Source organism: Falco cherrug, chromosome 9 (assembly GCF_023634085.1).
Source record: "Falco cherrug isolate bFalChe1 chromosome 9, bFalChe1.pri, whole genome shotgun sequence".
NCBI classification, from domain to species: domain Eukaryota; kingdom Metazoa; phylum Chordata; class Aves; order Falconiformes; family Falconidae; genus Falco; species Falco cherrug.
In genome coordinates, this window is record NC_073705.1 from 34,094,044 (window position 1) to 34,115,382 (window position 21,339).

General features: G+C 42.4%; 2 protein-coding genes across 12 annotated transcripts in view; one reads left to right on the forward strand and one right to left on the reverse strand.

The window, feature by feature from the left end:
* The window catches only part of LOC129736772 (uncharacterized), a 127,117-nt gene extending 116,765 nt beyond the window's left edge, over nucleotides 1–10,352 (reverse strand). The window contains exon 1 of the mRNA XM_055720178.1: nucleotides 3,898–10,352. Coding sequence (XP_055576153.1) covers nucleotides 3,898–4,241 — 344 coding nt within the window. The 5' untranslated portion in view covers nucleotides 4,242–10,352. The remainder of the gene's footprint in view (nucleotides 1–3,897) is intronic.
* Nucleotides 1–21,339, forward strand: part of MARCHF8 (membrane associated ring-CH-type finger 8) — a 99,496-nt gene that overhangs the window by 28,578 nt on the left and 49,579 nt on the right. For 7 of the 11 annotated variants that reach the window (XM_055720171.1, XM_055720168.1, XM_055720170.1 and 4 more), the window contains one exon: nucleotides 18,707–18,838. The exons of the other annotated variants lie outside the window; for them this stretch is intronic. In XM_055720171.1, coding sequence (XP_055576146.1) covers nucleotides 18,707–18,838 — 132 coding nt within the window. The remainder of the gene's footprint in view (nucleotides 1–18,706; nucleotides 18,839–21,339) is intronic. 11 annotated transcript variants of the gene reach the window in all.

Genomic DNA, 21,339 nt, shown 5'->3' on the forward strand with positions numbered 1-21,339 from the left:
TGAAAACTGTTGTTAATGGCAGTCTTTCATTTTGTCCATTCCCCCACTAAAAATGGGGAAAGTCATAAAGGGATTATTACTCTTGCATTTAACTCAGATGAACTGTTAGCTTTAAGGGCTATTAATAACCATCGTTAGCTTCTTACTTATCCTTCACTAGGAACAGCTTTATACTTACCTGGTTTAAGGGAGAGTCACTCTGTTGTTTGTGAGATGCTACAGCATCCCACCCCTTGCCCCTGTTTGGTGGGTAGCACACTAGCAGTCATGTTTCCTGACATATCCAAAAGCTAACAGCTGTCAGGATTTGGATTGGAAATGAGGAACCAACGCTGGCACGTGGTTGAGGTGTTGCACTGGTTTTGTTGTGTTACAGCACTCCCTGTTTGAGGGCTTTGTGTCTCCCTTGCTGAAGTAGGCTGATGTGTACCACAAGTTCTTAGTGTACATTGCTGCAGCGAGTGAAGCTCCCTGAGCAATAGCTTCTACACTGCTCTTCTAAGAGTGTGCGAGTAACTTCCCAGTTGTGGCCTCCTGTGCTGTGATCTCTGCAGATCTTGTAAGCAGATCAGGATGGACGGGATCAGTGTTTGAATGAGATATCATGAGGTGTTGGTGCAAGTCGTGTTGGGTGCGCAGTGCTCTTGCTTCCCAGGTCTACACCACTGAGAAGAAAAACAGTTGTCATCAAAGATCACGTAGAATTTATCACAGAAGCAGATGAATGTGCTAGTCAAATTTAAACTAGCAAGTTTCCAGTTGATAACCAAAACTTCCTTCTGTCCTCTGCTCTAGAGAAACTGTCTTCTTGTCTTCTAAGTGCTGTGTAGTACTGGCTGCTGCGTGCTCAGCAGAGGTGCTGTGATGATCTCAATCATCTGCAGGTGCTTCTCAAAGGTGTCACTGTGGAGATACTATGACTACCAGGAGATAGCAGACTACCTATCCTATGGCTGGATGAAATTATGGTGAGGGAAATCTTCATCGTGTTGCATCTTGCTAAATTTCTTCTGCCTTCTTCATGATCTCTTGCATCGTGTAACAGGAAAGGCACTATGGCCTATTGATTCAAATAAGCCACATCTTACTGGAAAAGCAGGACTTACTTGAAGAAGAAAAGAAAAAGCAATAGAGGCATTTGTAAGAATTGTTAGTCATAGATCAGTAGTGCAATATAAAGGAGCATGCTTTACATGGTTGAATCCAGCGTGATACTTTAAGAGCTGGTACACTGTTTCTAAGGTACAGAAGCACTGTGTGAACTTTTCCATTCGCTTTATGGACTTTGACCTGGGAATGTGGGCTCTGGCTGAATTGGATACAAATACTCAGGCATTTGTAAAGGGTGTGTGTGTGCGTGTGTGTTTGGTTTTCCTTGCCCATTGAACCAAATCATCCATTAAGCAGCCAGGCTGCAAATCCTTTGAGGATTTTACCCCTTATTATTTTTATACCGAGATTTATGTGAGCCGTGTCATGTATTAACATTGAGCCTGGCATTTTTCCTTTATTAAATTTGCTTTCTTTAGAAACTGGTTAACTATGAAAGAAATTTTGTCCAAGTATCCTTTCAGTCTTCCATGGAAAGCAGAATTTATCTCCTGCTGTGCTGTTTCTAGGCTTAGCCTCAAAGTGGGAATTGCAAAGTCCTTTTGTGACAATTCAGACCTTGGCTTTTACTTAGCCTGTTCTATGGATCATAAAGCATTTCTCAGAAAAAGCTGATGTCACACTTCCCACTTTTTAAAAAGTAGAAATTAGACAAATTTTTGACAGAGCAGGCAACCTGTGACGGAAGCACCTGTGAAGAGCTGCAGTGAAAATGCTTTTGTTTCTGCAGTCTGGGAGCAGGTAGGAATACTTCCCAGACCTCATCATTTGAGAATACGCCAGGTGACTGACATGGTTGTAACACCCTTTCAAATTGTACCGTTGCTGTTGTGCTGAGAGGGTGGTATTTCCATGGCAGATTTCTATGCTAAAACAGATTTTTTTGGAACATGTCAGTGTAGGAACAGGTGCCCAAACATACTTCCACTCTGATTACCTTTAGCAGGTTAAGTCTAATGAGGAGCACCAAGTAAACAGGAAAATTGCTTGAGAAACTGCTTCACACCGAACACCTCTCTATTCTCCATGGGTGCATTTGTACACACTTAAACACCACGCTGCTTGTGATCTTTCCTTTGGGATATTAGGAGAGTTGTTCTTGTGCTTGTTAAGACACCTGAACTGTTACTTGCATAAAACCCTGCCTGGGCATAGCACTTGGCAGTTGCTGTCAGGTGGCCTAGCAAATGTGCTCTCATGGGGCGTTGCCTGTTTCTTTACTCCTATAAATATCCTGGCCTCCGGCACTGGTGTGACTGCCCGAGGTGCTCTTTCTGCGTTTGCGTGCCTGCCTTCTCCCTGTCCCATTCTTGCCCCTCGCTGACTTCAGGGCTTGCTTCTTCTCTCCTACATGACCCTGGCAAGAGCACCACTAACCTCCCCTTCTGTGTGGTACCTGGAAAACTGGCAAGAAGCAGACAGAGTGCAGCCAGGCCTGCATTAAAACGGTGGTCTGGAGCATGGGATTTGTTTGCCTTCTACTGCCGTGCTAGAAGGTGCTGGGCAAGTCCCTTGGGTGCCTGTGCTATCCTTCCTCCCCTGTCTGAAAGAAGGCTAGCACTGCTGGCTAGCCTTTTAAAGGGCTTGAGGTGTATAGCTACAAGCTGAGTAGCTGAAAGCATTTGTTAGTAGATCCTATAGAGCGACTGCTTTGCCAGAGTCCCACTCTGCAGCTGATGCTGCTGAGCCAGCCCTGCAGCAGAACGTGATGGGCATGGGGTGCGTGGAGAGCAGAGGGGTCTTCCCCCTGCATGTAGGCATCGCTTCATCTCGATCACAGTAAATGTGCAAAATGCTGTGACCTTCCCGAATCCATTTGCTCTCTTTGTGCTTGAGTGCAGGATGGGAAGCTGGTCCTCTTGAGCCCCACTCTTGGACACTAAAGCATGCTGCTTCCTAGCAAACCCCAGCGAAGTGGGAAGAGAGGAGGCAGGAGGGATGGGATGGGAGGGAAGGGAGCTGCTCCCGCTTAAGCAGTTCTGACAAAAAAAAAAAAAAAAAAGTCAGATTGCGCTATTTGATTCTGCATTGTGTTTGTCTTGGAGTGTGTACAGCATGTGTGTGTGAGGAAAGGAGCAGATGGCTTCTGAGTGGAGATGAACTACAAAAGGCAAACTGTGGGAAGTGGTTTCTGAAAGGGATTTGAAGAAGAGGAGAAAACCCTCTTTTTTGAGAATTCAGTAAACATTATAAAATCTAACAGAAGTTGATACGGCAGCAGAGTTTTATGTACTGATGCTTCAGAGCAGAAACTTGGAAGTTTCAGATTTTGCTGTTTGCTTGTAATCAGACTCATTCACATACAATCTCTGTTTTGATTTTGTCTGCTTATTGCCTGTGAACTTCTTGCTTTGGTGTCTGAAGACTAGAAATTTAGAGTTAATTATTGTGATCTGTAGCTGTTACATTAACCTGAATTTTTAAACCACCTCTCTGATATTAACACAATCTCTGTCTACCTTTCATTACCAGTTCACTTGAATAAGCTGAGTCTTGTTCTTCAGTTTTCTAAGAGAAGGGCTGGTGCTGTTTAATTATGTGATAGCCGAGTGTGTTTTGGTGGTGATGTTTTGCAGGTCTGGGGCTACTTCTGGTGTATGTTAATGTGTAACAGCTTTACATATAGGCAGCCCTGGCTCTGAGCTCATGATTTTAGAGTATAATTTTTTCTTCCCTGGCAAAAGGGTTGTGACCAGCAGCACAGAGCGTAGCTGGAGGCCCGTAGCTAGCGGTGTTCCCCAGGGGTCAGTACTGGGCCCAGTCCTGTTCAACTTACTCGTCAGTGACCAGGATGAAGGGACAGAGCTACCCTCAGAGCGTTTGCAGGTGACACAGAGCTGGGAGGAGTGGCTGATACACCAGGAGGCTGCGCTGCCGTTCAGTGAGACCGGGACAGGCTGGAGAGCCGGGCAGAGAGGAACCTGATGAAGTCCAGCAAAGGCAAGTGTAGGGTCTGCACCTGGGGAGGAACAACCCCATGCACCGGTACGGGCTGGGGCTGGCCTGCTGGGAGGCAGCTCTGCAGAGAAGGACGTGGGAGTGCTGGTGGACAGCAAGTTGCCCACGAGCCAGCAGTGTGCCCTGGTGGCCAAGGCAGCCAGAAGGACCCTGGGGTGCATTAGGAGGAGCATGGCCAGCAGGTCGAGGGAGGTGATCCTGCCCCTCTGCTCTGCGCTGGGGAGGCTGCAGCTGGAGTGCTGTGTCCAGCGCTGGGCTCCCCAGTCCAAGAGGGACAGGGAACTGCTGGGGAGGGCCCAGCGCAGGGCTGCAAAGGCAGTGAGGGGACCGGGGCATCTCCCTTGTGACGAAAGGCTGGGAGAGCTGGGCCTGCTCAGCCTGGAGAAGACTGAGAGGGGACCTGTCAATGTCTTCAAATATCTTGAGGGCAGGTGCCAAGAGGACGGGGCCAGGCTCTTTTCAGTGGTGCCCAGCGACAGGACAAGGGGCAGCGGGCACAAACTGCAACACGGGAAGCTCCTTCTGAATATGGTGAAGAACGTCTTCACTTTGAGGGTGACAGAGCCCTGTCACAGGCTGCCCAGAGAGGCTGTGGAGCCTCCTTCTCTGGGGACATTCAAAACCCACCCAGACACGATTCTGTGCAACCTGCTCTGGATGAACCTGCTTTAGCAGGGGGTTTGGACTAGACAATCTCCAGAGGCCCCTTCCAACCCTGACCGTTCTGTGAAAAGCATGCTTCCTTGTTTGCTTTCTAAGAAGTGTGTCAGCCATTATCCCACAGCAAGCTGTATGTGCGTGTAATTATCTGTGTCAGTGCAGAGTGCCACTGAAATCATCGCAGCTCCACAAAGGCATGAAACAAGGCCCTGATCATACTTTGCAGTGATTTTCATCATCCAGTGGGTATACTGTTTTGTTAAAGTGATGCTGTTAGGTTTCTGCAAAGTGATTTTTAAAGTTCTTTGTTCATTAAAGGTAATTTCTGTAAATGAAATGAGAGACACCAGAAGTACAGAGGATTTTTTTCCTCCTGTAGGATGTTTTGCCTCACTCATTGATGCATAGTGAGTTACTTGGTTGGTTTGCTCTTTCAGACAGGTGTGTTTCTTTACCTGGTGAAATGGTTAAAGTAGGTTGGGGGTTTGCATTCTTTTGGGCTTTTTTTGGTTTTGTTCAGGGTTTTTTTCAGAGTAGAACAAAGACTTAACAGTTCTGCCAGGGAGGCATGCTGTGGTGTGGTACCCCTAAAGTACTTAACTTCAGAGTTTTTAAAACTTTGTCTACCTTTCAAATTGCTGATTTCCCTTTAAACCATGAACCCAAGCGGTTTAAAGGTTTAACTTCTGAGAAGCTATACATAGGTTTAGATTTGCACCCCTGGATTTAGGTAATTCTGCTTGGCCTTTATGTCATTTATGAAGAATTCTTCATGGGGGCGGGGGGGAAGTTATTCTTCAGAAATTGCTCTTCCGTGCATTGCTGAAATCTAAGCTCCTAGGAGTACAGTCTTCTGAGTCAGTAGTCCTCAGACTTAGAAACAAAATCCACCTTTGGGATCCATTCAGCTTTTCTTGGTCCCAGAAGAGATGTTCTGTCATCTGCTACTAAATATGTTTCCCATTGGTAGCAGACATTGCTCCTGTTTTAGGAAGCTGCTTATGGAGATTTTTCATGAGAGCTACAAGTCTGCATGCTTTTGTAACTGAGCAAGCCCAAATGTGTGTTCTGTGAGGTCAGTGGCTGCAATTCATAATTTCATTTTCTAGGAGTCAAGAACTGAATTTTTGACATCTTTAAAGACAAAGGGAAGAATGGGATCTCCTATTTGTGGAGGTTTAAGTTTATTTACAGCCTAGTTCTCTCTTCCTGTAAATGAGCGCTACTTTGATGTTGATGCAAATGAGTAAAAGTGGCTAGTTTATATTTTTTCATATGCTTGAATGCAGGCTGCATCCAATTCCTTGTGGACCTAACAACAGGTGGCTGTCTGGGTCAGGGAGAGAATTGTTCTCACATCTGCAGCATTTGGCTTCATCCCTGTGCTGAGTGGATGCTGTGTGTTTCCATCACGTTCTTTAAGGGTGTAGTGCTGGAGGCAAGAGCCTGGGACCATGTCACTTAATGCTTTGCATGCATGTTACGCATCTGCTGATGTAACTGCAAGTGTGCATGTTTAGCACAGTTATTCATACACTCAGATTCTATGAATGTAGAAACAGGTTTTGGTATAGTTTTAACATTAGAACATTTGCAGTAAAAAGTTTGTATCTTATGCCTAGGTTTTTCAAAGATCTTATAGTAAACAAATGGGTTGTACATCTAAATTTTTTGTGTAACCTACTTGTGTCTATATCAAAGCTGGATTTGGAGACAGATTTCCAGTGTGCCTTACTGCCTTGAAGGATAATTTAATTACCTGCTTTTAAGTACTTATACCTTGGAAAATCACTACTCTGGATCTCATAGACATAGAAGGATTTATGGATGTTTATGTTTAAAGTCAATCAGATTATTTTTTTTAACTCTTAAGTTCACTCTGTGTTAACTGGAACTAGTGTGTGGTTGTGTTCATTTAGTTAAGTACACTGTACTTAATATCTCAATGAACCTGTGGGGATTTTGGAAGAATTTTTGGCTCCATTTTTATTTTTAAAGTACACTGTAAATAGCTTTAGGTGTGAAAAATTACTTGCTTCCGGATGTTCTTGAATTACCTTATAAACAGACATTTGTAGTTGTCACCTGTTCTTGACTCATGCACTTCCAATGTGAGATGAAACCTGGATCTACAGTATCTTCATATAAAAGCCAAAAGACTTGTTTTGCCTTTGCTTTCACCTTCAAGCCCATTCTTAAGGAAAAAAGAAAAAAAATTATATATGTTCTGTTCTTTATTTAATGGCTCTTTAGCACATAGGTTGTGCAAAGTGTTTTTCCTTTAGATGATATGCTGTAATGTTGGAGAGTATATCATCCAGTTGACAGAGCATAGGTCCAAGAGCTTTCTTTAAGTTGTGATTCTGTTGTGGTTTTGTAACCCCTCGGATTCACGTGCTTATTGTAAAGCACGCAGAGAGATCTTGTCAATGGGGAGGAAAGTATCAGAAACAAGTGTTTCTTGCTAGTCTTTCAGTTCATTCATTCTTCTGATTGCAGGTTTAACTTCTACTGCAGAGGTGATATTCTAGGTTTATATATAAATAGCAGCTGTCCTCATGCAGGATTGTCTGTGCAAGATATCCACAGCTTTAATAGACATTTTGATCTTTCCACAAAGGAAGCAGGTTTATGTGGCATGTCAGCTAATTTCAGTCACCTTTAGTATATTTATGTAGGGTTGTTTGTAACAGTACTGTGTTTACCCTTTGTCCCAACCTCCTTGGACAAGCTTCAGTATGCCCATGAAGTGGGATAACAGTATATAACCACATAATTAAACACTGTTACCCACACATACACACTTAATCTGTCAAGAGATTGTCTGCCGCTTCAGGACATACCAAATTTCTTTCCCAACCTAGAGGTTAACTCCTCCAGTAGAAGTTTGAAGTGAAGAGGCACATGACGCCTCCCTGTGAGCTGGGATTATCCCATTACGGTGTAAGGTAGTACTTCCCAGCACCCTTAGTATAAACACTGAGTGGTAGCCCCTCCTGAGAACCCCTGCCTTCCTCCAACACCAGTGTCTAGCCGCATGTGTGCCACTCAATGCCTTCCAGCCCAGCCTGTCCCACTTGCATGCTGGCAGTCACCGCTGTAACAGCTTTGTGCTTCCGTTCCTTTGTCTATGTGGGTGTATCAGGATCTTCATATTAGCAAATACTTGTAGCAGATTTGAGATTCACAGGCAAAAATACAAAGAACAGTGTGTGACCTTAGTAGATGGGAAACTTGCAGAGCAGATGAGGTTGAGGAAGTCCTTGAGGTGCTAATCTTAATTCAGGTGCACTTTTAAATGTATCATATCACAGTTGGAGCGTGAGCTAGTAGATGTTGAGGGCTGAGTTCAGAATGCTGCACAGCCATGGTGGCAGATCAGAGGAGAGGTGACCTCAGCTGGCAAGGCCAGGCTAGGAGCCATTCCAGCAACAGATGCAGGAGGCCTGAGCGTACAGGGAAGTGAGAACCCAGAATACGTATCGGAAACACCCCAGCACATCTGAGATCGTGGCTGCTGAGGATGCTGGTTAGTTGGTTGTAATTCTATAAGCGTGATTAAAGTGGGCCTGATTCACAAGGCAGGTGAAGAAGAAATGAGCGCAGAAAGGAGAGGTGGTGTGCAGTAGAAACATATACACTGATCATCAGGCGTGGACTTCTGTCCTTGAACTTTTGTTAGTCATGGAAATCTTTTGCAACAAAGTAGTTGATCTTTCTTCTGCTAGTTGAGTTTTGTATTAGCCATTTAATTAATTGATTAGTTTCTACAGAGCTGTCAAAAATGGACGTTAAAAGCTTGCCCACATTATACTGCAAATCTGTGCGGAGGCATGTTATTTGAGCAAGGATTTTCTGAGCCAGTATACTGTTCTTTCTTCTGTACTTTGTCACTAGGAAAACAAGAAATGAGTTAGAAGAACGGCATCCCATACGGTCCTTTCTCATTTTCACGCTATTTCAGGACAGCTGCTCAGTCACTACCAGGGTTCGTTTCAAAAGTGTCTATCGAGTTTGAGCTATTGTGAAGCATCTCCCATGCTAGATTGGTGCTTCCCTGTGTGTGGGAAGTTAACCTCTCTTGAACAGAGGAAAAAAGATGCTTGGTAGGAGCAAGAAGCAGATCTCTGTGTATCTTCTAGTGTTTGGGGAATGGTTGTACAACAAAAAGTTGTAGTTTCATAGTTGAGTACTGTCTTTCCAGGGCAGACAGAAACAGAAGCAGGCATGTCTAAGTCCTCTGAGGCCCTTAGGGGATTGATGGCACACAAGAGAAGTTGAGCCCTATAACCTCTGCAGTGTATGTTGATGCCAGACTTTACCATACAGCCCATGGGAGTGACTAGTGTATAATACTTTTTTTTTTTTCTTCTTTAGCTTCTTCGTATACTATATTTTAAATCCTACGATCACATGTTGATAAGAATTACAGATTGGCATCAAATTCTTAAAAGAAGCATGAGATTAACCTTTTCCTAGGATTTAGAGAGAGGAGCCAAAATAAGGTGGTGTCAAAGGTGTAGGGGCTGCTTCTGGCTTTTTTGAATACTAACTACCCAACTGATTTTTATGTTTCCCTTTAAAGTGGTCAAAGAGCAGCCTTGTAACACACATTGGTAGCTTTTCCTGAATGGCAAGTTTCAGAACAGGGAATGTTTTAGTCAGCTCTGGCTGGATGCACAAACCCCATGTCAGTTGCGCAGTTTTTTCTGGAAATCATCTGCCTGCCTATTTCTAGCAACTATTCCCAAGCAGTAGATGTCAGAGGAGGTGGTTTCTGGATTGTTCAGTTTCAAACATCACTGTTTCCTTAAGCAAGTGTATTACATGATCTTTTTTGGCTTTAGTTTTTAAGCATAACAACAGTGAAAACATTTGATTGATCCCAGACAATAGGAAAGAGTTGCTGTTTGAGGTTTTTTTTCCCCCTCAGTCCTCTTTAGTTATGTTTACTGTAATACAGATGGTTGAAAGCACATTACTAGGGTAAAGATTGCAAAGCAGGCTCGTATGCAACCAAGTGAAACATTCACTGATTTTTGCATCTTAATTTCTCTGAGCTGGTTAATGTAACAGCAGTTAAACAGCTTCATTCCGCATGAAATGCTGCAGTGTGACTTCCCCTTTGGCTGCTGATAAGCATCAGGTACTCCAGAGACACTGGAGTTACTGAAACATTGCAGGCAGAAATGTGGAACTGACCCCTAAATAGGATGTTTCTGTTTTCACACAAAGAGGTTGGGATGTTTGGGAAGAGGGAAACACAGCTACTGCTTACCTGTAAACTTTAAACCATAGCTATTTGGAGTTAAGCACTTAAAAGGGAATCGCTGGGGTACTTAATGGAAACACTTGTAAATTAGGGCCACTGGGCACTGCCAGTGTTAATTTGTGCTTAAAGTAATGAAAGATACCCTCTCCCCTTACAGCTGGGAACTGAACTGGTTTTCTTCTGTGAGTAATCTGAAAACCTTGACTATTGGGCTTACATTCAAATTGCCAAGTAAAAAATATGTATCATCATACAATCATGAAGTTCATGTGGAAGAGGGAAAGGCATTTTGGAGTGTAGATTAAATTTTAAAAAACAACAGCTATTTTGTATGTAATTTTTTAATATGCAAAGCAGAACATAGCTATCTAAAATATATATATATTCATGTATCTGTAGGCACTAGTAATAAAGGACTGATTGCCCTGCTTCCTAACTGAAATCAGCAGCACAAAAGCAGCACCTTCCACCACCAAACTGTTTCCCATCGGTCTGGTTGAAAATGGCGTGTTTTATTTTAATGAGTCCTTTGAAGTTTGTGACGTTGAAGGCCGGCAGGGTTGGCCAGATCTGACTTGTGGTGACCTGTGTTACAGGGGTAACTAGATGCGACGTACATTGAACCCATAACTCATGGTATTTGGAAGAGGCACTTCAGCTTCCAGCCTTGACTTGAAGATGAAGGGTAAATCTTCTATCTTACTCAGTTTGTTTCCATGCCAACCACCATCGCAGTTTACGGAAACCACACACAACTTTCATTTTTTAATTCTGAGTTTTTCTGGCTTCAGCTCTCAGATGCTGGTTGTTGGTGGCTCTTTCTCCATTAACTGAAACAGGCTCTTAAATTGTGCTTTTGGACCTATCAGTGTGTTTTATAAATAAGTTAGGTCATCGACTTTTTAAATAAACTTACAGGTAACATCTTTGTTCTTTCCTAGTAGGGTGTTTCCTACAGCCTTGAAAATGTGTGGGCGGAGTGAGGGATGGAAGGAGATCTTTTTCAGCCCCCTCTCCTTCTACTGGAAGGGGAAGATTGGGACACTGAAGGTGCAAGTGTCTTGATTACAAGGCAAGCTGTGCTTCTCTTGCTTTTAGGGTTTTAGTGGTATTCTCCCTCAGTTCTCCAGCACCTACCTTGGCAGTGCTGGACTTCAGAGGGGAAAACTGATCTCTGCTTGCTATAATGCAGTGGCGAGCGGCACTGATCCTGACCTCAGACCCATTCAGGTTTTATCTCCAGTTGTCACTTCACTGCAGCTTCCTAAACCCTTTACTGTACTCCTGCTTTATAGGCTGAAGCCTGTATAACTTGCAGTTACAGCCTGTGTCACTTTGATTTGGTGAAAATATAACGCAGTTTGAGTACAGGGGTTTTTTTCCCCCAAATCAATTTCAGATGCTCAGTGTCTGTAAAGTGGCTGTAAACCTCATCATTTTTAGCACCCTGCTAAGCTTTGTGTCACCGGTAAATGTAACTGGCAGCGACTTTCCTATGTTGTTCTTTTCATAAATTCATTTCCAGATGAGTACTGAAAATATTGCCTAATGCCTGGCTTAGCACTGATCTTGTGGAACCAGCAGAAACATCTTCATTTGATTCTGCCTTGACAAGGCCAACTTCAGATCTGTCTGGAGTCACGTTTTCACCATTTAACATGTTTTTTATCATTATAATTTGTTCCATTTTAGATGGAAACATTTGGGAAAAGAAATAAAACTAAATGCTCCACCATATCAGACATAGTGAAGGTGGGAGTTTTGGTGAGCTAAAACAGACTCTAGGGAAGTGTTAAGAGGAGATAATAGGCTGGCAAAAAACCCCAACAAAATAGATAGGGTAAGCATGTCTGCGGCAAGACAGCGCTTTATCCCAATTGCATCCTGAGCTCAGCTGGTGTGAGGGATGTTTCGTCTGCAAGAGTTAGCAGAGAGAATTTTGGGAGTGGGTAATGCACCCAGGTATTAAGGCCTTGTTTTACACCCTTTGTTCGGTGTATTTTGGAGCTTGAGTAAATAATGCCGCTTTGAAAGATGCTTCCTAATGGTTACTCGAATGAACTGACTGGAGTATAGGAGTTTGCAGTTTCCATGGGAAACTGGGCCTTTCCCACAAATGCAGCTAGGGAGAGAGAGAGGATCTCCGTGGCTGGGCTGCATTGTTCCCCTCGGACCTTCAGTTCCTGCTGTATCGTGTCCACACCATGCTGTTTTGTTCTATTTTTTTCCCCTTTATCATCTATAAACCTCTGTTTCTTTTTGAATGTGGATACAGCAGAGAGCACAGCACTGCTGTTGCTCCTACGTTTATGAGCATTTTGAACTCCCCCCAGTCCACCTGGTCTCACGCCGAACAAGACTGGTAGCAGCTGCTTATCTCCTGAAAGCGTTCCCAGTTTTAGTCTCTGCCTGGCCCTGCTGCTCTGCCTCCAGTCTGCCAGGAATGCTCCTACTGCCCCGTGAGAGTTCAAAAATATGTACTGAATGTGCTGCTAAGCATCATCTCCAGATCCAGATATTTTCTTTCACAAATTCTGATACCTGGATCTAAATACTTTAGCAGCTTTGTTGGTTTCAGTCTGACCTTTCCAAAAGAAGCCCACCTGTAAAGCCTGTAGCAGGTAGCTAATCATTACAAGAGCCCTGCAGTTCCTTAAAGACTTCTCTTTGACATCTCCCCACCTCTGGTGCTACAGCTACTCATTTAAAGGAACTACTTTGAAAGTGCCATTTGCAGGTGTCTCATCCAGCAAAACCCAGGTATCTATCCTCTGGCCCCCTCTGAGGATTTATCCTCTTCCAGAAAATGTCCACCACGGTCCCTTGACTCGCACATCCACCACCAACAGTTCGGCAGCAGGCTCTGATGCCTCCTGCACTGTCTGTCCCCACAGATGCTGTGGGGTAACCAACAGGAACACAAGAAGTAGATCGTTGAAGTCCTCCTTTAAAACTGGCTTCTGTCTGGCTACCTGCAGTAAACCCAGCCAAGGCACACACAAGTCTTGGTGGATTACAGAGTGAGGGAAGGCAGATGAGATCAGCCTATTTTTATGGCCCTGCTGTTTTTCAGTTCAGTCATTAGGACAGAAATAACTGTGAAGCCTGAGGTTCTAGTTTATAACCAGAATTTTTGGGAGTGTTTAATGCAGAGCCATGACCAACATGTCTGTTACATCCTTTCTGGTGAATTCTCCTTGTGCAATATTTAGGTGGGTTTTAGCTGTCATGAGTTTTGAATCTGATGGGGGGTTGGGTTTGGTTTTTTTTAAAGAACTTCTGAGGAAGCTCTTACAGTTCCTTTTTATAACAAAGTTCTGTTTTTTACTTTTTTTCTTAGATTTCTCAAATGTTTGTGAAAGTCTGTTAACTAGTTCCTGCAAGTGTGGTTTTGTTGGGGAAAGCTTGTGTGTAATCCACTATTCTGAACTCAGTTATATTTTCTAAGGCCAAAAAGCAGAAGAAAGAGCCCAAACTGTAGATGTGAGGGGAAGTAAAACCATTTAGGAAGCTCAATACGCCACTTAGTTTCTTGATTTTTTTATTTCATGTTCAGTCACCCAGTTTCCTCTAGTGTGAAGTTGTGAAGTCCTTTTTGAGGATTTGGTGTGTTGTTGCTTTTTTGTTTTGTTTTTTTTCTGGAATCAATCTTTTAATGCTTTTTGGAAAAATTCTACAGGCCGTATTGTTACACCCCACTCTTGTAGGTGCATTAGTGACACCCACAGTACTTGGGTAAGCACTATTACATTGCGTTGCAGCGTTGTGAATGTACTGCTGCGGTGGCAAGTATTTGAACTAGGCACAGGCAGCAGCAAAAAGGCAGCTCCTGCCTAGAGGTACTGCTGTCTTTCTGCCTGTTCCATGGCAGCATGGGATGTTCTGTGGTATTTGTTAATGCCTGGTACGGAGTTCAGATGCTGGTGCTAATTTCATTTAAAATACATACAAAATCCTCATCTTTTTCCGCTGTTAAATTCACATAAGCTCAGAGAAACATCTGCTGGATCCAAGTCTGTTAGCTCCTTCATTGTGTTTCTGATTGCTGAAACTCCCTCTGGCCTTGTTTGTTTGGAAAAAGTCTGGTGTAACATTGGGTCTGCACAGCCTGCAGCATTGCATAAACCAGAGAGGAGCACTGCAGCACTTGCACAAGTGTGGTTATGCGAGTTCATGGACAGGAAACACTGCTTGGTATTTAACATCTCCTCATCCCACCTTTTTGCCATTGTGCTTTTGCCATCCAAATTGGTTCTTCCTTCCCTCCACCCTCCTTTGGGGTCAGACCTGGGAAACATCCATCAGCTGTTCCCAGGCAGTACCAACTGAGATGGTCACAAACAAGGTGCTCGGGCACACAGAAACTTAGGAGAGAATAAATGAGCTAAAAATGCAAGATAAATTGTCCCTAGATCATGACCATCCTTTCCTAACCTGTGGCCAGGGAGGACCATAAGCGCTCATCCCACTGAAGGTGTACCTGCTGCTTGAGATGCGCTGCAGAGAAATGGCCCACTTTGCAATTGTTATTTTACTGGTCAGGGGATAACTGATCTTTTTGTGCTGCCCCTTTCAGTTCAGAATAGTTGAGTTGTTTTTTTTTTACCCAGACATCAAAGAAGTTCTGATTGGCAGCTTGGAAATTTGCGTAAGGTCTGAAAGGAGGATTTATAGGAAACGAGCAGATGGTCTACTAGAGAATTTCCCCAGGAGGCTGCAGTTATTTAAAAATGGGAGAAACTAAATAGACTGTACAAGATTTGACTGTAAAATTAACTGGCCAGCCAGTAGCTAAATACTTAACAAAATTATTCAGCTTGGCCCCTAGCATAAGCACGTAATGAAGTGATGTGTCTGTGAGCTGAAGCCATACATACTATTTCAAGTCTCACCTAATAAGCGCGCATGAATGAAAGATGATTTTGCTAGCACAGTTCTTGCTTTGGTCAGCCCTCTCCTATGTCTTTTCCTTTCATGGTGGCAACATGATTGTTCGGGCATGCAGGAGAATGCTACAAAATGCAGTTAACTTTAAATAAATACAAAGCTGTTCATCAGAATGCCATTAATTTTTAAACTGCTCTTCTTAGCCTCATAAATGTAAGAATTAACATATTGGTTAAATTCCAATATTTTATTACATAATAGAATGTTTAATATTTGATGGGGGAAAAAGACCCCAAATTGCTTTATTTTGGGGATGCAAGACTCAACAGTATGTTAAGCCTAAGTAGTCAGGTATCACCTCATTAACTCATGTCACTTTGGAGTTGTTTGCCATGTGGCTTTAGACTGTCAATATCCATGTTTCCTTTTTTTTTTTTTTTTGAAGCTGTGATACATAGGAATTGGGGGAATTGTGTATGGATGGGTGTTTTTAAATGGACAATCAGTGTAAATTCCATCGTTTTCAGACATTAGGTTTTTAGAAACACAAACTTTTTATGCTACATTAAATAAATGGATGGATTCAGAAAACATTTGAGCTCATTATTCTTTAAAAAGTTAGGAAGCACTATTTTTTTGTTTAAATCCTTATGAAGGACGCTTTTTAGAAGGCAGATAAGCTTTAATTTTCTCATATGTTTTAATTTGAGTACCCAAAGGAGAGAATGTTCTGAAATAATAAAAAGTGTTTAATTACTGTCATGCTCATCTGTGTTCTGGTTTGCTTCTCCTGGAAACTTACTCATAACACCTGGTGTCATGGGAGTAGTCCTATGTGCCACATGTAGGTGTAGTTCTGCTGAGAGTCCATCGGTGAAATGCTGGTGCAGAATGTAATTAAACTGGATTTGTTTTCCAGCCTGCTGCGTTCCTATAATTCTTTGTAATGGTAATATACCTGTTGAATTTGGAAACAAACCCTCATAACCTTTGAACTAACCTGAAGTACTAAGAGGAAGAGGGTAAGTATCCAAAGGACTCTATAAAATTATTAATTGAGCCTAAATACATACTTCCCTGTACATAAAGCTTCACAAATACGTGTTTATGGCAGTTATCATGTGTGTCATCGCCCATCCTCCCCCAGCAATCCATTTCCATTAGCCTCAGAGTTACAGCCCTTGGGGAAAAAAAAAAACACCTCAGAATTCAACATTATCTTTTAGATATTAAAGATAACATCTGGAGAGTGAATTCATGGCGGTGCAGTTGCCTAGGTTGAACTAAGGCAGAGATTTTGTTTACAAAGTGCTTTTTGCACAAGTCTTGTGTGAGCCAAAACCAGGCACCACTGTGAGACTGCAGGAGAGTCTGCAAGGCAGGCGTGGAGAGGGAAGAGCATTCTGTTGTTTAGCAGAAGCTCATCTGGTATGAAAATAGGGGGATGAGTTTTGAACCCAGCCATTGACAGAGCTAATCTTGCAGCTTATTATTTACTATTTGCTGCGGTTTCTGAAATTGAGTCAGTTGTATAGACATGAATGTAACATACCCTGTTTAAAAACTATTAAGTTTAAAAGTAAGATTGCACTCTAAATGATTCACTTCAGCTGTTTAATCTGCTGTTTGTTTATAGTGTAGAATCTGAGTTATGCCATGTGATTATGTTACCTCTAACAAGGTGTAGCCCTTTTGGCATCCTTTGCAGAAATGGAAGATCTCTCCATGAAGCAGCCCTCCTGCATCTGTCATGTTCAGCCCAATCGCATTCCTTGAATTTGTGGTGTACAAGGCTGGGTTAATGCAGAGCCTCCACCTTCTCACTTCAGGCAGCCCTGCTAATTCTCTGGAAGCTTCTTGGTTCCCATTTTTAAAATTGTGGTGGAGGAGCTGAAGGAGGACGTTAGGGCTGTGTTTTTAAATATTAGGAAGCTTTGCCTCCTTGAGGTTTATCCATAGCGTATTGGTAAGTGAAGCATTTCCCCAGCCTTTGTTTATGGCTCTGATAATGTTTGTGTGGATTTGATTTTGTATTGTGCTTTTCCTTTTTGAAAAGAAATATTTGGTCTGGGGGGAGGAAGAAACAGCAAATTCTGCAGAGTGCTGAGGATATGGGACCAGCTGTGGTGGATGAGACAGAAGGTCCGTCTAGCTCAGGGTGTTGTCCTTGAGTATGAGAAACAAAGTTACGTACAGAGTGGCCCTGGCCACAAGGCTTGTACCGTGTAATTTTGTGTAAAATTGAATTTTGAATATGGTGCTGTCATTTGAAAACCTCAGTTTAGAAGTGGATGGGGCAGGGAACTGCTGAGGGTGAGAAGATGGAGTTGGTCTGGAAAAAAGTGCAGTTGAAGGGAAGGGAAATCCCCTCCTCTGCCTTGTGGTGTGTATAGCATTCCCAGGGTCAGAGGTATCCTAGGGAAAGTGTGACCATAAATGCTACTGCCTGGATAGTGTCATCTGGAGAATCCTAAGTTTAGCTTTGATCCTTAGCAGAGGTGAAAGAGGAGTACTTTTGAAAATAACCACCAGTCATGGCTGAGCACTAGGTCACTCCAATGTGTTGAGTATCTCTTTCTCTTTGGCCTTTCTCAGTTGTCTTCACCTTTTCGCTGTCTTTTTTTGCGTAAGTCACCTGAGGTGGGGGTAGAAAGCAGGGACTGTCGCTGAGCTGTGATGTGACCTGAAAAATGCAGCCTCAGAGATGTCTAGAGTTAAGTTATGCCCAAACTGAAAAGCTGTGGTTCAGGGTTTAGGAAGCTGCACACACTCTCTCACTGCAAATGGTAACATTAAAGCCACGTTTCCTTTACAGGCAGCTAATGGCTTGTAAGAGCCTTGTCAGTTGTGTTAAGACAGCAATGTCACTTGGATTGCAGCAGGTAACTGATAAAGAGATGCCAAATAATTCATTGTGTATCTAACAGCGAAATCAAAGCAAAACAATTCTGAGAAATAGGACTGAAACCACAAGTGGCATGTATTGACATTTTCCTATTGCAGTAATTGCACTTGCAAATAAAATACTTGCAAATTAGTCCTGGGTTTGTTCACTCTTTGGAAGAATATCTGAAAGTAAGTAATTTTTGTAGTTAGCTTGCAAAGTTGTACTGACATAGCGGAATTTATTGCTCAAGAAAAGCAGCATGTGAATTTATCCCCCATATTCTTCCGCCCACCAAGTTCTCCTAAGCAGTATCTTTTCTCTCTAAACAGTCAACTGAACTTGCCAGCTACAGCAGGCATTTTTTTTTCCACCTTCTTTGTGCTGTATTATTTTCTGGTCTGTCACATTCTTTCTCAGTTTTTGCTGTTCATCTTTTTATACAGCCTCTCGCATCACAGCCCTTAAGAATAAGAAAAATTAATTACTAAGCAACTGAATTGACTAGGATTGTGTAGTCCAGACATATGGCTCTGTGCTTATCATGTTTTCTTTGGCTTCTAGCTGCGCAGATTTTTATCTTAAAAAAAAAAAATAAATCACCAGATCTATTAGTTTGACTAACGAGTGGAGGAAAGAAAATGGATCTGGGAGGGGCATCCTCCCTGCTCTGGACATTGGGAGAATTTTTATGCTTCATAGAACAAAAAAATTGCTAGGGATTGCTTTCAGGGAAAGGGGAGAGGTGGGCATGAGCTGCTGCAAGGAATGGAGTGTGTTCATAGGAGTTCTCATGCATTATTCATCACAAGCTCTTTTCACTGGGATCAGCTGGAGGAAGTAGTTAGTCTAGTTTGAGCTACACTAGTATTATATTTAGGGGGCTTAAACAAGCCCAGGCAAGTACAGCACCAACTCTTTCTCTTCATCTGCAGGCAAATGTAGGGCAGTCAGCAGCTCTGCTTACACAGCTCCGTCTCTTTAGTCTGAATAACAGGAGTCATGCAACCAGAGGAAGCTACACTGAGGATACACACATGCATTCATGCTGGAAAATGAAGCTTCAGGTAGGAGAATGCCTTGTCAGCATAGTATCTTGGCAGTATCTTACAGTTCATTGTAGGGGTGCTGTTAAGCCCTGCAAAACAAATATGTACGTCAGGGCAGCCTGTCAAGAGAGGCTGCTGTAGAGGCTCCTCGTTAGAGTGCTACGTGAACAATCCCTTTCAGTGTGATACTTGGTTCAGTTATAATTGTGAAGCTGCCTTTTTTGGTGTTTAAGCACCTTTCCTTCATTCACGCTAACATTCTTCTGAAGGTGCTGAGGATTGAAAAGCAAACATATAACTCGCTGGTGTTTGGACATTTTTTGGGTGCTTTTTATTGAAGCTGGTGTTTTAATTGTATTGGTATTAGCACTTTCATTTGGGGGGAGGTAACCGTAAGAGAGTCTGTTAAAACACAGCTGGATGTGGTAAGCCTTAAGCTCCAATTGTGTCCTTTCAGAGTGTCTGCACTTGAATGGCTGCAGTATTTACTAGTCCCCCCCCCGAATAAAGATGCTTGTAAATTGAGGCTTCTGTTCACAAAAGCTTGTCTGTATTTTCTAATGTTGTCATTCTAAAAGAAATCTATATTACTTCTGTGTACAAGGTTTGTATATTTAGATCATCAGGGCTCGAGCAACATTATTAGTTCAGTTTTAGACAAAGAAGGGGATTTTGCAAAACCTTACGGAACAATAACAAAGGGGCTTTGTTCTGTTCTGTGAGCATTATTTGCTGTATAATGTGTGTTTCTGCATGTGTGAGAGAAGGAGATATACAAACACATAATCTCATTTGGCAAGAATATTCAAATGTTATTTGCTTTGTGTGTCTAAGCATGTATGCTGCCTCTGGCTGCTAACCGCACCGTGCTTGTGAGCATCCCGCCTGCCTGCCTTTCCTGGTTGGGGGGTTTGCTTTGGTTTGGGGAGGATTTAACTTATTTATTTATTTATTTAGATGGGCTGCTAAAAAAACCAAACTTGAAAGTGCAAAAAATCAAAGACTCCCTGCTAGACAACTAGGATGAAACATTGCTTTTCTGTGGAGGCAAGTTGTTTTCTTTTCAAAACGATAGCTTGAAGTCCAGTCAGGGTTTAATAAATAAGCATTACTGGTGGGAGCAGAAATTGTCAGATTTATGTAAAATCCTCCAGGAGAAGATTAATGATCATGTGCTTTTGGGGAAGCTTAAATGTATGCTGCCTGCCAGTATGTTGTCTTCCAAGATGACTTGATCATCTACATAGAATTTGCATGTACGCAAGAATATGATATTTAGCGACATTTCATTCTTCCTTTAGTTAACAGTTGGGAATGACTCCGTCGCACACACTATCAGCCTGGAGCTTTGGGCAGGGGGGAAATCAGTACTAATTTAGGAGTCCTAAATAACTTGAAATGCTAACTTAAAAACTGAAGCTCCTTTTGACTTCACATGTTAAAAGTTCTTGAAATTTGTATGCTGTACATACAGTGAGAGTTGGTCTGCTGCTTAAAGTTTGCAGATGCTTCAATATTTGTCATGAGATAGAGAGGTGACAGATCTAACACTCTTCTACAACAGATCGTATGACCTTTCAACATATAAGATCCTTGTTTCATGGAAGCTTGCTATCAGGATTTTATTAGACTTGTGAGGTCCCATGCATTCAGTTACTTGATTGAAATCAGCGGAATTAAGAGATGGATTTGGGATTATGTGATTTAAACTTTTAAGATTTGTGTTCTTTTTTTTTGTTTGTTTAGCATTAAAGTGTATTTTACTGCTTTAGTACTCTTACGCCTGGAGTCCAGAACTGTGTTGTCTAGTCATCAGGGTATAGGGAAGGAAGAGTTATTTCCGCACTTGCATGTTTAATATACTGAGTGGATGTGTTGATAGTTTAAAATGAAGTTTTCTAAAAGCATCTCTGTGGTGTTCTCTTTCAACTACCCACATTCAGATCTTGTCTGTATTCAGCTGCCCTGCCACCCACCCAGGCAGATTTTTTTTATTTATTTATTTATTAATCAAATAAAATTTTATGCTATCACTGTAGCACAAAACAGCAATTACAACCTTATTGGCACAGAGAGGACTCAAGCATGTTCTCCTGCGGCTTAAACCACTTTGGGCCCAGATAAGAGTGTTTGATGTGCCATCTGAAAGTGCTCAGGTTTATGCCTGTGCTTCAAAAATTCCTCAAAATTCTCATGCAGCTGAAGCATGAAGGACCCAGATGGACTATGACACTGTAGATCATAAAATCTCACTCTTGGGGACAGAAGTTTTATTCTGCTGCTTACAATTTTTTAAAATTCAGACATTATTATTTAATAGTAAAAATATTATTAAATAAGGAACTTTCACATGCCTGGGAAATGTTCTGGATCAAAATATCAACAAATGTTGCAAAATATTCACTCTGTCATCAAAGAGTGAGGAAAATAATTTAGACAGAGCAGAGCACTTCAGGCATTACGTGCAGGTCCAGGAAGGTGAGAGTTTGCCTTGAACAAAAAACCCCCAGCCTATGAAT